The 17,727-nt window shown below is 38.2% G+C and overlaps 1 protein-coding gene across 1 annotated transcript in view; it reads right to left on the reverse strand.

Moving 5' to 3' along the window:
* The window catches only part of UNC13C (unc-13 homolog C (C. elegans)), a 191,721-nt gene that overhangs the window by 55,824 nt on the left and 118,170 nt on the right, over positions 1–17,727 (reverse strand). Inside the window, exon 18 of the mRNA XM_010571811.1 lies at positions 7,378–7,463. Coding sequence (XP_010570113.1) covers positions 7,378–7,463 — 86 coding nt within the window. The remainder of the gene's footprint in view (positions 1–7,377; positions 7,464–17,727) is intronic.

The following is a 17,727-nucleotide window of genomic DNA, read 5'->3' on the forward strand; positions in this document are numbered from 1 at the left end:
AAGAGGGCAAAGTGAGCATAAAACATTGCCAAATAGGCATGGTAGCATTTTATAAGCAATTAGTACAATGAAGTACAAAACAGGAAGAATCAGGCAGCAAGATAAATGTGAGGCTGCACTTTAATAATTACCTGTATTGTATCTGGCTCTGCCTGTAAAGCAGAAGCAAAGGCAAAACCACAGAGGTGTTCTCTAATTGTTACGCAGCAAATTGCACTTAAGGCTTATTAAAAGATAATGTGGAAAGAAGCACTTTTAATGGATTTATCCTATTCTCCTGGGAGTGCTGGAACCAGTATCAACTGTTTAGCTTAGAACTAATGCACTTGCCCATAAGGGGAAATTTGCCTGTGTATCTACAGGAGAAAAAAGACACCAGTGAATCTCCATATGTGAAAAAGTCCTGAAAGTAAAAGACCGAGTCTTCAACTTAATAAGAGAGAGGCTGGGAGAAGAACAGTTGTTTGCTGTATGAGGAAATCTTTTATGAAGTGTCTTAGTGTGAAATTTAAGAGTAGGCAGGATTAAAAATAGCATGCAGGTTGCTTGTTATTTTAAATTTTCTTTTACTCAAATGTTTTATTCTACTTGATAAAGAAAAATATTTTAAGAAAGCTGTCATTGGTTACTGTTTCTGAAAGGAAAGAAGTCCAAAATATAAGTGGATTCATGGGGTGATTAGCTCACAGAATTCATGAAGAGATGCAGTAGCTAGGTTCCAGTCTTACTGTGTGAACATTATGCAGATCCACTCTGACAGAGACAAGGGGAAGAAAGCCCTCAAGAAATAGGATGGGAAATTCAAGCCCTAGCTGCTGGACTACATGACTGCATTAGGGGAATATTCTGTAAGAGGAAAAGGACGAACCTTTTCTCCAACCAGCAGATGCAGAACTGCACTAAACAATGCAGGTCCTTTAAGTTACTTTCTGTGGGGACAAAGTCACAATTTTGCTTGATTTCTTCTTTTTTTTTTTTTTTTCCCCAGCCACAAAATTGCTTCAGACAAAAGACATAACTCTAGTTTTTGTAAAAACTGTGAGTTGCAATGAAGTTGTATGATCTTACTGGTGAAGAACAGTAATCAAGGACAAGAAAAATAGGCAAATTATTCTTCTGGGCTGAAATACCTAATAAACTACAGAGGAAATCTTGACTGCCCCTTGCTATAAGACAGTTCTCTTCCTGCTCCCATAGGATATATATAGCCCCTTCAGCTGAACAGAACACTTCTCCCTTACTTGCAGACTCAACTCATTGTTTTGCAGAAAGGACAGGGCCATGTGAGCTATAAATAACCCATAATTATTAATCAATGTAGAGTTCATTTAAAGCATCATTTACAGTCTAACATCCTATCTAGCATGGTAGTACTAGTACATGTTGACTAGCAAAATTGTCTTGCTCACAATTAGGCAACGTTCAGGAAAAGTTTATACACAGATGTTTTACAATCAGTGACTGCCTGGGTAAGAGCTAATAACAATGTTTCAGAACAAGATTAATACTCAGTGGTTAAAAGAAGATTAAATAAGGCCAGACCTTTCATTATTAAATATATGGGGCAATATACACTGCTAATATTGAGTGACAACTTTAAGACTAAATAATGAAGTCAGGCATTCAGTGATGCACTACATTTTTTCTAGTAACATCTGGCACCATGAATACACCTACACTCAGACACAAAGAAGCTTTAACTTATTAAGATTACCGTAGACTTGTACTGCAGTATTAACACTTAGTATTTCTTACTGTTCTGATTATGGTTCAGTATGTAAATGCAAAGAAAATGGCTTAGGGAATGACCAGATGATATAGTGGGCAAGTGCCCAAGAGCAGGGTTGTACCATACTAGAGATCTCTGAGGTAGTTCCAAGTAAGATGATACATTGATACAGCACAATAGGATGCCACGAAGAAATATTAACTTAGCTCCTGGGAACAGTTCTGTTCACTTTATCTGTCTTAATTAGTGGGCCTAATTAACTTCAGCAAAATAGTGCCATTTGGTATGGCTACAGTGCTTTTTAGGCAAGCCTGGGGATCTCTGTGTTGCATGTGATAGGTACTCAACTAGATTCTCATACTCACAAAGCTCAGCCCTCCAGTACATAGAGTGTGTAGCTGCTGTTATCAACATCATTGTCTGTTATTCTGACCAAAGAACATTTCTAACTCCTCTCTTCCTCCAACCGTGTCACATTCAATCTTATTGATTATCTGCCAAAGGAAAGTTTATTATTCACTCCAACTGTAATCTCCTTGTCTTTGCCTTTACAGTCTCTCTGAATCCCCCATGAGACTACATATGACTCTCTATTCCTCAGGTCTCTGGAAAAATGAGGATGGAATAGATCTGTTGAAATGTGTTGAAATGCAGAATGAGATTCACTAAAATAAAAAGGTTTCATATTTTGATACCAATGAAACACTGCATTTTGGTGGATTTTCCCTTCCATAATCTCAGCCCCACCTTCCCAAATCTGCTCTGTAGTCTCCCTCTAAGCCAAGGCTATATTCTGTCTTAAGGGCAACTTTGTAAATTGTAAAGCTGGAGTAAAAATAGACTTGAAATGTGCCACTGAATGGTGTGACCTTTCTCTGGGCAGCATTAGCCTTTTTGTTTTTTTTTTTTTCTATGCTGTGTCTGTGCTCAGCATCAACTGCCTCTTCTCTTTCAAATCACTTTATCAGTTTCTGTCATGAAAGAGGAATCTGTCAGAGAAACAGGAAGATGATGTCTGCTTAGGCACTGAAGACAACAGCAAATTTAAAAAGCAAACTTATATTAAATGCATAAAATGGAGTAATGACTTTCTTGTTCTCCTGTTTTTATAAGGCCTGACACTTCAGAATCTTAGCTTTGCAGGATTAAGACTGTCTATTGCTATATTTACACAGCAGCTAATTCATTGCTGGCCTGATCCTGGTCTTGACTTCTGGCCACTACCAGAATTAGATTATCATAATAACAGCAATTAGAATGTTCTCTTTCTAACAGACTGGATAGCTTTGGACATTTGATCTGACCTATTCAAAAGTGAGAGATAGAAAGAGCTGAAAAAGACATTTCTGAGGATGTAGAATAAAAAAGATACTTTTGTAATTACATGTCTAATTTCAGCTCATTACTCTCTCATCATCTTCTAACCTTCGCATCTTCATATTTGGAAAGGAAAGGATTTCTTACCATATGAAGTAACAAATCACTTGCACTGCTAGTGAAATTCTGTCTCTGTTCTTATTTGTTTGTACCATATACAGAATAATTTGAGGACCAGACAGTACAAAAATTTTAACATCCTATAAGCTCAGATGTGCTCATGTAAACTAAATGCCAAACAACAACGTATAATGTACCACACAAATCACTCTTGCTTCATGAATAACCTGTAAAGAATTAAAAAAAAAAAAAAAAAAAAAGGGCCAAATCTAACGAAGTCAGTTCTTGAAAGAAACATGTGATACCTTCTCCATGCAAAATATATACATGAAAGGAATCCCAAGCTCTTTAGATCAGAAAAAAAATTAGAACTGGTGAGGACTTAATTTGTTAAAGTTTGCATAAAACTTTTAATACTCTGCAAAGGCTAAACATAAAATGGAAGAAAATCTAGAATGAAATTATGAACTCAATACCAGATTTTAGTACAGTTTTGTTTGCAAGGCATGTCAGCTTGGCACCGTGTAGCCCTGATCTCAGCAGCGGTGGAGACTTGAACTGTGCTTTGGGATGTCCTTTCCTCCCTCACCCCAAAAGCGAGATGTTTCCCCCAACAGCAGCCATCTACCCTGTCACATGCAAGTACACTGCCTTAGTATTCATAGAGACATGCAGCTGCTGTACTCTTCTCTAGCAAAAGGCCACTGCTATGGAAACTGCTGTTCCCTCTATCTTCTCCATGTCATAACAGCAGCCTCCTAGCTAGACTGTTCTGGGCAAGAATCAAGGGAGAAGATGAGGCAGAGGCGTGTAATGAGTGCTGGTGCCTGGCTCACAGTGCCTAATGGCTCCTATTACAAAGGAGGTAGGCAGCACTGCTGAAGAGCAGCAATTCTCCCCAGCAGCAGCTCCATATATCCCCTGAGCAGATACAGGAGGCATTCAGCTGTACAGTGAGAGGACTTGGCCTAAACAGCCATTCTGATCTACTCTCGGGAAAAAGGAATGTGAACTGGATGTTCCAGTATTGGTCTTCTGTTAGAGAATGGAGTTATGACATACTCATTTCCTGAATTTAAGCTGATGGGAGTGGCTGGATAAATTCAGGAACATGTAAGGTGGGAAAAACCAGACACAGGATCTTAGATAAGCTAATTTAATCTTTTATCAGATCAGCAATCCTTTTGCAAACAGTGAACTGTTTCATTGCTTCTTGACTGGATGCAGAAAGGAATCAACTTTGTAACACAAAAGATGCTGCTTCAGGAGGTTAATACTAAATTGAATCAGGCAAAGATTGCAATCACAGCCCTGGACACTACATATGAACAGATGGTAGCCTACGTTAATAACTTGGAAGGCGAGACTGGCACAGCAGAATGCAATGCATTTTAATGAACCCCATTAAAACCACGAGGATCAACTGTGACCGTATTTAGGGGCTTGCTCCTAATCTTGTAGAATTTGAAACAAAAAGTTTTATTGCCATTGAAGAATCAAACTCAGTTTGTACAATACCCATGGAAAGAATTAATGATTTAAAAATCAGCAAAGCTGGAGAGAGAAACAGCATGCTGATCTATATTTTGTGACTAGATTTATTGAGGTTCCTGTTTAGGAATGAAACCATAGAAGATGAAATTTTGTATATTTATAATAATTTATAATTAATTTCAATTTCCTTTAATTATTATTTATATACAGGAAGTATTTTGCGACTGATTCTGGGAATGACTTAGAATTTCTAATGACAAAAATGGCATTTACTCTCCTCAGAAAGACAGTATCCACAGCAACACAGAGATGAGACCAAAACCAGGGACTGGTTTGGAATAGATGTAGAAAGTCAAGTGTCTCCTGATGAGTCCTCTATATCTCTCTGTGCAGAATTAGGATAGTAACATTAGTATTTGTTTTAAAGTTTTGATCCAGCCCAACTGTCCACACTTCATCTATTGTATAATTAACTCTTCCTCAAGAGCTTCCTGTTCTATTCTTTACAAACAAGAAACAAACCATGGCTTGATCTGAAGCTGTCTTTTGAGCCATCAGTATGCTCTACTTAGCAAATAGAGTGAATTTTGTGAATTATCTTGTTGCAGTACAGAATGTTGATAGTTCAATGGCTAAAAGACTACAAGCACTGGGATGCTTAGGGATGGCTGTGTGCAGAGTGTAACTATAGATTCAAAGTTATGAAAGCATGACAATATAATGGTTATCAGAATTTCTTATTAATCTGTGCTATCTTCTGATACCTGTTCCTGTTTTACAGCCTCTCCAAACATAAGGTTGTTCTCACTGATGTAACCAGGAATATGTCCTAATCCAAAATAGTGGCTTTCATTTGGTCTTCATGCTTCTCAGCTCTTTGACTTCACTGATCACTCTCAAAGGGTGATCTCCTGCCTGACATTAGCTTTCTCAAACTTGCATTTTTGATTCACTCTGACATGACTATAGAACATCACCTTCAAATATTAGTTTGAACATCTCTTCTCATACCCTCATCTTAGATTTGCTTTCTCATGTCTTCTGTTGTCATTCTACATATAATCACTGCTCCTGTACTTCCTTCCTTCCTTTCTTCCTGCCTTTTTCTTCTGTTGTGCTTAGTGTGCAAATTCCACATTCAAATAATATAATTAACAAAATAAAGTAACACAACAGCAGATGAACAAAATAATTCTTCCATTAATAGCCATTCTAGTCACTCATCTTTTTTCTCTTTTTCTTTTTCATCATAAAAATCTACAGTATGATCAAAGTACCACTACACTGATACTATCACATTAGACATTCTGGAGCAAATAATATAGAAATTAATCTTCAAGTATTTTTTTCTTTTACCCTTTATGCCTGTTGAATTGCATTGTTTAAATCCAACCTCATACTTATTTTCACCACTGGCAGACTTGCTCTGTAGTTAGTAGCAGGCTTGACTGAAGACAATGTGAATTTTGCTTACCTAAAAATCACAATTAGCTATTTCTGCTACTGTGGAAGTTAAAAAAAAAAGGCTAGCATTATAAATCCTTTCTTTCTCTGAATAACAGTTTTTTATAAAAGGATGAGAAAAATTGTATTTTGTTTTTAAAAAACAGTGCTCTGTATTATAATTCCTTTCACATCAAGTTGGGGTTGACCATGAGATTATAAACTGTGCTGACTGCTTTAAAATTGGTTTCTGATATATTTTTTTTTACTTTTTTTAAAATTTTTTTTCCTTTCTAGAGAGAAACTCTGTAAAGATTGTATACAAGACCAACAGAATGCATTTTATTACATATCTTACAATGCAAAAAACTAGTTATCTGATCCACTTAGTTTCCAATTCATCTTAGCTATACTCTTGATGTCCAATGGAAACTAAAATTCTCTTGCATTTCTCTCACATTTATACCTGAAATCTGTTTAATACGTAAAGAAAATTAGTGAAGTTCAGCTAATGCCGTCGTTTTTTATTCTGCAAAAATAAATACGAGTTAGGGAGAGTTTGATGAACTTATTTTCAAGACTCATGATTTTAATATTGATCTAAGTATGTGTGCTGGCAATATTGCTATCATTAATTAATACTTTTTCCTTAATTCCTTCTCTTCAGTATTTTTTAAAAAGTTTCATGCAGGTATTTTTACTTGGTTTTCTGCAATAACCATATTTCAATGAGTGGGTTTGAAACCATTAGTTGGAGATTATCTGCTATAGAGAAAAGTAGTATATTCTACCTATGGTTAAACACAGTACTATCTTAAAGAATAAAACGAAACTGCATTTGACTTTGTTGGAACCAGAATGAATACAACCTGCCTTTTGAGCACAAAAAGGTTTAATTATCTGTGTGTGTTTTCTCCATAACTTCATTCTGTAAATGTTTCTTATGGGCAAGCTAGCAAATTTCAGCTAGTAAGAAAAAACGGAATGCCTATAATGCTCTCCAGCAAGCATATTTGTGGTTCTTTGGACATGGATGATTTTGTCAGATTTAGGTAATAAGTTCTTTTGTTTCCTTCCACAGATAACTTCATATAGTCACAGTGCAATGAATGCTCTTCCTTTACAACACTTCTTTTTCACTAACCTATGAAACATCTTATACAAGTATGCCAGAAAGCTCTTACAACCCACAGAAATCTGATGCCAGGTGTCACTTACAGTGGAAATCAGTCTTGGCAAACTCTCTAGTGTAATTAATAGTTTGTTCTAATTACCTTCCAGAGCATATTTCATGTCCTGGGCAAACAGGGTCCACATGATTTCAGCACTGATTTTTCCCATGTTCAGCTCTTGAGGGAACCTGCAATCAATCACATCACATCAGTTCACCTGCTGCTAGAAATTATGCTTGCAGCTGCACAGCAGAAAGGCAAATATTTCCACAAAATAATTCCCCTGGTATGCACTTACTGTATTTTGTGTTTTGTACGATTATATGAACCATCCAATCTTCAAATAAAAACTTCCCTTAGTCTAACGTCAGGGGCCTAAGTAATTAGTAGCATGTTGCACAAATTCCCTCACAAGACATTTTAAATCAAGAAACATCCATCTATCTTGCAGATAACTCCTCAACTTTACATAAATCAGATGGCTTATGAAAAACCTGAAACAGTTGGCTGTTTGTTTAGCACCTACAGGTTTTCCTTAATTCCCTTATTACACTGGAAAATACTGAAGCTGTCTGTGAAGCTATATTGGTTTATGCTGGTTGAATCCAATTCACTGAAGACTTTCACCCTGAAGCATGGGTAAAACAGTAAAGAATATAAAAGGTAGAAAAATGCATACTTTTGATTCAAAATTTTAGTTTTGGCCTTATGCTTCATGTCATCTTAGAAAAACAGTCCTACTTAGATATTTTTTGGTGTTACCAAGTGAATATTTTCCCACAACTTTTTCATAGATCCCAGCTGCTTCCTATTCTATGTAAAAGAAAAGCTTTAATCTTTCAGTTGCCATCTTCACTGTTAGCTACTAGCAAAAGCTGATATTTTAGTGACAGACACTGTATCTTTCATATCATATTTAAAAGGAGAACTATTTGTCTATGTGGTGGTTTTTTTTTTTTTATTTTATTTAAAAAAAGGCTGTCCTTACAGCAGGTGTGGGACTGACATTAACATGAGCAGTTCTCAGGGCACAGAAGCAGACCAAAGCAGGTCATGCAGCTAAAGGGCAGAAAGTACTGCACAGAACCTCTGAGTGGTAAACCAGTTGTTTATACTACAGTGGTCCAGCGAGAGCCATACAAATACACTAGCAGTTCACCATGAATACATAAAATCATGAAAGACCCATTTTATGAGGAAACAGAGTTGTGTGGCTTTTGTCTTGAGTTTATTACACCGCTTTACACTAGAAGATATTTTGTTCCAAAGTATTTTGACCTCTTATTGAAGCACTAATCAAATTCAGAAAATATTCTGTGATAATTTTTGTAGAAATGTAAAAATTTTTAAAGTTCCTATTGCCAAAGAAAGAATGCGAATGATGTGCAACTTTAAGGTAGTAGCAATATGATTTAAGTAATGTATTCTTTCCAGGGATGTATTTGACCCTGATCATATCTGCAAAGAAAAAGTACTTTAACAGCTCATTAGCTCTGTCACTTTAATATGAAGCAATTGCTAGCTCAGATCACTGATACGCCTCTTTGTGCTAATGGCTGCTCAATTATAGAACTTTGTATTAATTCTGTTAGCACAAAATTAATTGTTCAAAAGCCCAAACGTATTTAAAGTGTCTTGATTTCTTTACCTCCAGTCCCGTCTGACTGCTCTCTTAGCACCAGACTTGAACTTTGACAATGTTGCTCTGAGGAAATATTTAAAAGTTGATTTAATATTGACACTGTGCTTTGTCCATAATGCAAGGCTGGGTCTGATAAAAATGCATTTGTTTGATTAGTGGTGTATATATATGTGTATACATTTTAACTTTTGAAAACACATGCACACACTAACTGCAATTATCTTTTCACTATGTTGCTTAAATTACTGTAATTCGACACAGTGTCCTCAATTAATCCCACCTGACTTCAGTTAGGTACCTAAAGTTTACACCCAGAGATGTCAACTTCTGTGTCCCTGAGAACTATAAGCTTAATGCGTAATCATCAACGAGACATACCAATGAAATCCTTCTATCCAATGCCTAGGGTACGGATAGTCACAATTTTATCATTACATGGATACATTTTTGCTTACAGCCCTGCAGGATTGACTGCCATTCCCATACATCCTGTTTCTTTTTATCCAACACAGTGACCTCTTAGGAGGAGATACTATGGCAAAAATGATCATACAACAGAAAATGCATTGTGTTTTAGGACAAAACTTCTACTTTTCACATGTAATTAATCTGCTTCATGGCAACTATGATACCTGTAGGTGTATTTATCAGAGATTCAAATAATAGATTTTTAATTTGTCCAAAGTAGGCTAGTAATGTAATGAGGACAGTTAACCTAATCAACATTTTCAGCCAGTGAAATTGATTTAACATGCTAAAGAACTAGTACCTAATATGCTTGTAGATCTCATTGTTTTGTGATATTAGCCATAAAATACACTTCTCCAAGCATTCACATGCTTAGAAATGACATCACACAGCTTGCCAGTGTTCAGCTAAACCTTGTTTCCTGAAAGTTTCCTCCAGTTTAATAGTTTGACTTCCAAATAATTTAATCCTGATTCAGAAAGTAAACCTACTTGCTTAGCACATTATAACTAGAGAACTCTGGCTTCAGCACTACCCCAGCCCCTTCTCCACACAATGATGCCATTGCTTTTCCACTTTTTGCATTTATGAACAATACTCATATCAGAGCTGGTAGTAAGTGGAGTCCCATAAGCAAAGTAAATTTCTAGTTTTCAACGCTGCCTTCACAAGCTTGATTATTTGCTACTGCAGCTTCACCCAGCTCAGACAGGCATGCACAACAGAAACTGTGACAAATAGTTTTTGCACATTAGAAATAACCATTTCACATCTGATTCCTGGCTTTCTTTTATCCTGTCATTCATATGAACTGTGTTGACACAAGAAAATAAGCTTTATGCTATTACTCTGCTCTGCATTCTTTATCCTCTTCACTGACGTACAACAATTTGAGACAGTACAACATCTTGTCTCACAAAACTAATTAGCCACAAGCTGCTTATTAAAAAAGTTTACTACTTATAAACATATTTCAGAAATAAATAGCTGTTATCTACCATTGTTAAAATTCCTTTCATATCCATACTAACTATACTGGCTGAAAACTGAATTGCATGGAGACATTAAAGCTGTATGGTGTAGACAACTTGATTTTAAATTTTTCCAGTATTAGTAGTTTACAGAGGATTGGACAGAGATTATCAGAGTATAATTGACATAGTGTTCCTGCATTAATTACTTTTTCTTAAATGGAATATAAGATCTGAATAATTTTAAATTTTTCAACCAGTTTCTGCATTTGCTAACATCAAAATTCTGGGATTAGATTTTTTCCCTTGGTATATATTTATGTTTATATAAGTAATATTTATGTGTAATTTCAGTTAGCTATTCTTTTAATGAATATCATATAAAGTATACAGGATTGACAGAATACATCATGCATTCAAAAGATTTGCTCTGAATGTCAACAAAAAGGAAATAAAGCAAAGACCTCTGTCAACAAGTATCACAGAACTGTGATGGAGTAAAATTTTGTCCTTAACTAGAAAGGCTATATTATTATGGCTACTATTTCAACCATTATCTGGCCAGGATAGCAATGATGACTGTGATACATTCTTTCTCTAGGCATCCAGTACTGACCACATGGACGGCAGATTGGACGTTGTTTTGAGATAATGCAACTATTTTTATAGAATTTTTGAACAATCTAAGCTGGAATGGACATCTGAAGGTCATCTAGCTCAAAGCAGAGAGAACCCCAAAGTTATGTCAGGTTGCTCAGGGCCTGTAGAGCCGAATTCTAACTACCTCCAAACATTAAAATGACACAACCTTTCTGGGCAACATATTTCAGTGTTTGACCCCTCTCACTGTGGAATCTGGATTTGCTCCTATATAGCTAATATGAATTTCCCTACCTGAAAATTGTGCTCGTGCCTTTTACTGTGCACTTATGGAAGTGGTTTGGCTCTGTCTTTTCCTTATAACATCTCATTAGGAAGTTGAAGAATGCAATCAGCACTACCCTTAGCTGTGTTTTGCTCAGGCTATACAAACTGCTCCCTCAGCTTCTCCTCACGCATCACATGTTCCATCCCCCTAATTTTCTTGGTTGTCCTCCACTGTAGTTCTCCAGTTTGACAATGTCTGTCTTGCACTGGGGAATCAAAACTGGAAACAACCACCCAAATGAAGTGTCATGGGTTCTGCCCAGACGGAAGCAATCACTTCCTTCAACCTGTGGGCTGCAGTCTTCCTAATGCAGCCCAATATGTTATGCAAAATACAACTCACTCACTGCACTAGCAGCTTTATTCATGAAGGTAGCAGGATTTGACCTCTTCTTAAGGTCCTTAAATCGCTAAAATAGTAGCTGAACTTTTCATAGTACCATGTTTTGATTAACATTCCTCTGTTCGTTGCATGAAATTTGTTTCAGTAACAAATGTCATGGTTTATGAGAGCTCCTTTATCAAAGCCTGAAAAGAGGCAATTAAAAACACCCCTGGAATTAAAAAAAGAATCTTTGAGATTTCCATAGATTAAAAAAATAAATTGAAATCCAAATGACATCCTAATTTCTTATTCAAATCAATCGCTTATGTATTTTAAATATAAACCCAAGAGAAATCCATTGAAATATACATTTTAAAAGATGTCAAATTATCCACAAAAGTCCAAATTATCTACTTCATTTCCACTTGACAGAGTTCTTATGTAAGTGTGGGCATACTAAAATAGATCTCAAAAAAATAAATTAAAGCATTGTAGAACTTCAAATAGGCAAAATTTTTATGTACATGTAGCACATCAGAAATGGAAGCTTCCTTCCACACTTCTCCCAAATGTGTCAGAAGTGAGGCTCTCCATTCAGTTAAGACGCACAGTATCTATCAGTGAAGCTGGTTCAGCTTTACTAATTGTAGCAGAGGTGGCACCTTTCAAGCAGCCAATGTTTTAGATATTTCTTATACAACATCCCAGACCTTGTGTTGATGGGTATGGAACAAAAGTCCATTGACCTCCGTGCTGCTGATAATGCAAGATATCTTGCTCTTTCAGCTACATTACTGTTACGACTTAAAGTGCAAGCCAATGATAGTAAATCTCATTAGACACCTCATTAGATGGTCTGCATCTTCTGCACTGTGTCATACAGATAATGACTTTGCAGATCTTATGTAGAGGAGCAGCGTTACTGATTCCAACACAGGTATGATGAGGGCAGGTTGACTTAGACTGTGCTTGAAATCTAATGTTAAACATATATCAGCATGTCTATGGTAAGTATAAATTCCAACACAAATCAGTCCTACAAAAGCGAGTAGAGAAAACAACTGTAAAATGAAAAACTTGAAAGGAATGTTCCATTTAACTCCACCAGCAGGACTGTTAGTGTGAACAATGTAGGAAATGTCTGTATTATTTCAATGAATATTATGTTCATTTTTGTTGATTTGATTGTTATGAAGGAATCTGTCATACAGTGACAAGCTGGTTAATGCCTGCAGGACTTTTTTTCCAGTTTTTATTCTTCTAGAAAAGAATCAAGAATGCTTCTAGTGGCTTACTATCTGCCAGGAGTTACTAGATGATACAGGCAATTTTCACAGTATGCTTCTAGTCTCTGGTACTTGCTGGGTGGTTTGTACCTTATCTAAAGGATGTGCTAAAAATTGTGTCATGTCTACTTCACAATTTATACTAACATATCTGTTTTTAATTTCACTAACTTTTGCTCTGTATTTTAAACAATCTACTCCATTGTTATAATACAATTTGTGCATTCGATTAAGAATATAAGGGCACGTGCACAACTTGAGACTGCAGAATACTGATAAAGACTTTACGTATATGTGCGAGTCTTTTTTCCTGTGGGGATATGTAATTGGTATGGCTACTGTATGCACCACTCCTGCCACAATTTTCCTCAGAGATAGTTTTACACATGAGTAGTCACGTTTACTTTAATTTGGTTACTCATATTTCTAAGAGTACTCATGTAATAATAATACATAATTTATTATTTGCATTACAGTAGCACTTACAGGCTTCTGGTAGGTTTAAGAAATTACTATGCAGGAACTCTAAAATATGTAACAAGACAATATCACTGATCTTCAAAACTCACAGTTTAAAAAGACAAGACAGAGAATGGGGAAGAAGACAAAGTAGAAATTGCTTGCTTAATATCCTATGACAGGTGAATGTCAGTCAGTAAGAGAACTTAAGCTTTTGAATCTTCCTTCTGTGCCCTCCTCCCAACCAAGACAGGCTTCTAGTTTGCTTTAATATACATGCATGTATATAAATATATATACACATACTATATATACACACACACTATTATATATACTAATATATATTATATTATATACACATAATATTATACATATATACCCAAATACTATTATTACAATATATAAACATACTATCACGGAGTCATGGTGGGATGGCTCCTGTGACTGGAGCATTAGAATGGAAGGATACAGGCTCTTTCGGAAGGACAGGCAGGGGAGACGAGGAGGGGGTGTTGTCCTCTATGTCAAGGACCAGCTGGAGTGCATGGAGCTCTGCTTGGGGATGGATGAGGAGAGGACCGAGAGCTTATGGGTCAGGATTAAAGGGAGGGCAGGGACAGGTGACATTCTAGCGGGGGTCTGCTACAGGCCACCCGACCAGGAAGACCGAGCAGATGAGGCCCTCTATAGACAGATAGGAGCAGCCTCATGTTCACAAGCCCTGGTCCTCATGGGGGACTTCAGCCATCCCGATATCTGTTGGAGGGACAACACAGTGGGGCATAAGCAATCCAGGAGGTTCCTGGAATTTGTTGATGACAACTTCCTTCTCCAAGTGACAGAGGAGCCAATGAGGAGAGGTGCTATGCTGGACCTTGTTCTCACCAACAAGGAGGGGCTGGCAGGGAATGTGAAGCTCAAGGGCAGCCTTGGCTGCAGTGACCATGGAGTGAGTTCCATGGTGGAGTTCAAGATCCTTAGGGCAGCGAGGAGGGCACACAACAAGCTCGCTACCCTGGACTTCACAAGAGCAGACTTCGGCCTCTTCAGGGATCTGCTTGGTAGAGTACCATGGGATAAAGCCCTGGAGGTAAGAGGGGCCCAAGAAAGCCGGTTAGTATTCAACGATCACCTCCTTCAAGCTCAGGAGCAATGCATCCCAACAAAGAGGAAGCGAGGCAAAAACGCCAGGAGGCCTACATGGATGAGCCAGGAGGTCCTGGACAAATTCAAACACAAAAAGGAAGCCTACAGAGGGTGGAAGCAAGGACAGGTAGCCTGGGAAGAATACAGAGAAATTGTCTGAGCAGCCAGGGATCAAGTTAGGAAAGCTAAAGCCCCAATAGAATTAAATCTAGCCAGGGACATCAAGGGCAACAAGAAAAACTTCTATAGGTATGTTGGTGACAAAAGGAAAACTAAAGAAAATGTGGGCCCTCTCCAGAAGGAGACCTGGTTACCCAGGACACAGAGAAGGCTGAGGTAATCAATTACTTTTTTGCCTCAGTCTTCACTGGCAAGTGCTCCAGCCACACCACCCAAGTCACAGAAGGCAAAGGTGGGGACTGGAAGAATGAAGAACCGGCCACTGTAGGAGATCAGGTTTGAGACCATCTAAGGAACCTGAAGGTCCACAAGTCAATGGGAGCTGACGAGATGCGTCCGTGGGTCCTCAGGGAACTGGTGGACTTAGTTGCTAAACCACTATCCATCATATTTGAGAAGTTGTGGCAGTCCAGGTAAGTGCCCACTGCCTGGAAAAGGGGAAACATAACCCCCATTTCTAAAAAGGGAAAGAAGGAAGACCTGGGGAACTACAGGCCAGTCAGTCTCACCTCTGTGCCCAACAAGATCATGGAGCAGATCCTCCTGGAAACTATGCTAAGGCACATGGAAAATAAGGCGGTGATTGGTGGCAGCCAACGTGGCTTCACAAAGGACAAATCGTGCCTGATAAATGTGGTGGCCTTCTATGATGGGGTTGCAGCGTTGGTGGATAAGGGAAGAGCAACTGACATCATCTACCTGGACTTGTGCAAAGCATTTGACAGTGTCCCACACAACATCCTTGTCTCTAAATTGGAGAGACATGGATTTGATGGATGGACCACTTGGTGGATAAGGAATTGGCTGGATGGTTGCACTCAAAGAGTTGCAGTCAACAGCTTGATGTCTGAGTGGAGACCCGTGATGAGTGGCATTCCTCAGGGGTTGATATTGGGACCGGTGCTGTTTAACACCTTTGTTGGTGACATGGACAGTGGGATTGAGTGCATTTTCAGCAAGTTTGCCGAGGACACCAAGCTGTGTGGTGCGGTTGACACACTGGAGAGAAGGGATGCCATCCAGAGGGACCTTGACAGACTTGAGAGGTGGGCCTGTGCAAACCTCATGAAGTTCAACAAGGCCAAGTGCAAGGTCCTGCACATGGGTCGGGGCAATCCCAAGCATAAAAACAGGCTGGGTGATGAGTGGGTTGGTTGAGAGCAGCCCTGAGGAGAAGGACTTGGGGCTTTAGTGGATGAAAAACGGAATATGAGCCAGCAATGTGTGCTTGCAGCCCAGAAAGCCAATTGCATCCTGGGCTGTGTCAAAAGAAGCGTGGCTAGCAGGTCGAGGGAGGTGATTCTGCCCCTTTACTCTGCTCTTGTGAGACCCCACCTGGAGTACTGCATTCAGCTCTGGGGCCTCCATCATAAGAAAGACATGGACCTGCTCGAGCAGGTCCAGAGGAGGGCCATGAAGATGATCAGAGGGCTGGAGCACCTTTCGTATGAAGACAGGCTGAGAGAGGTGAGGTTGTTTAGCCTGGAGAAGAGAAGGCTCCGGGGAGACCTTACAGCAGCCTTCCAGTACCTAAAGGCGGGCTACAGGAAAGATGGGGAGGGACTTTTTACAAAGGCATGCTGTGATAGGACAAGGAGTAATGGCTTTAAACTGAAAGAGGGTAGATTTAGGAAAAAATTCTTCACTGTAAAGGTGGTGAGACACTGGAACAGGTTGCCCAGAGAGGCTGTGGATGTCCCATCCCTGGAAGTTTTCAAGACCAGGTTGGATGGGGCTTTGAGCAACCTGGTTTAGTGGAAGGTGTCCCTGCCCATGGCAGGGGAGTTGGAACAAGATGATCTTTAAGGTCCCTTCCAACCCAACCATTCTATGATTCTATTACATGAATATTCAGAGAAAATATGAAATAAATAAGAACAGAAAATTCCAGGTGATTAATTAATATTTGATATTTATCTCCAAGTACATGACTCTCAAAACCCTTAGCGTTCCCTTGTTCCCAGCTTGCACTTTGTCAGAGAGATGCACTTGGTATTGTCAGACATATTTCACTGTCTGACTAAACTGACAGACTGAATTATCAGCATTATGAAAAATGTTCATGTTAGGAATGTATACAATAAACAGTAAACTGCAGAGCACAACATGACTGAGATTTTATTATGCCTGTTATTCTTCAGTATTAATCTGTTCAGATGGTTTTGCTTCTAAGTATATTATGTACGTTTAGTATTTTCAACATCCTCTTAATTTTCTAATTCTAACATCTATAGATCTATAGGTAAAGAAGAAGGAAAAGAGCCTAGGCTTGACATTTGTGGCCACTGTTAAAACTGCTTGGAGGACCCTAAAAACAGTATTGTAAAAAGGAAGACAACTTCTTATAAATTCCATGTTATATTACATTCCTTCCTGACATCATGTTATAATGCTAAAATCAGTACTTGACAACTTAAAGTACAACTTTCAATTTGTGCTATAGATAGTTCTGGCACATCTTGAGTTTGGTTCCAAATGTCAGAAGCAGCAGGAATGTTTTTTCAACTGTAATATATCTTTCTGGCTAAGAATAATGACAGAAACAGCTATATAATTCTATTGTTTTCCCTAAAAGTGGCCGTCACATAGACTACTCAGTGCTCAAGAAAGTCATATGTCACAGTTCACAGCAGTCACCACTGAGTTATCTGCATTTGAGGCCACAACTGAAGGCAAATTCCGACATATATAAAAACACAAACACAATTGAAAGCAAAAATTAGTCAAAGCATTAAAATATAAAGAAGAAACCAGTCCCCAAGAAGAGTCTTAAAACCACCATATTTAAAAAATTCACAGTCAAATTCTTCACCGACATTAGTTAGATTAATGTGGAAGTTCTCTGGTTCTCTGACAAAATACACAACAATTAGAGTCATATGCAGGGCTGATTCTCCTTTCTTACTAAGGTTTAATGTAAGAGAAACTTCATTTACAGATTAATGACCTCATTGAGAAACCATCCCTCACTAAAGGACTGAAATTATTATTAAATTCCAAACAGGTTACAGACAGCTCAAGGATTTCGTAGCACGATTTACTGCTGTG

Source organism: Haliaeetus leucocephalus, unplaced genomic scaffold (assembly GCF_000737465.1).
Source record: "Haliaeetus leucocephalus isolate CR32 unplaced genomic scaffold, Haliaeetus_leucocephalus-4.0 Scaffold339, whole genome shotgun sequence".
Taxonomy (NCBI): Eukaryota; Metazoa; Chordata; class Aves; order Accipitriformes; family Accipitridae; genus Haliaeetus; species Haliaeetus leucocephalus.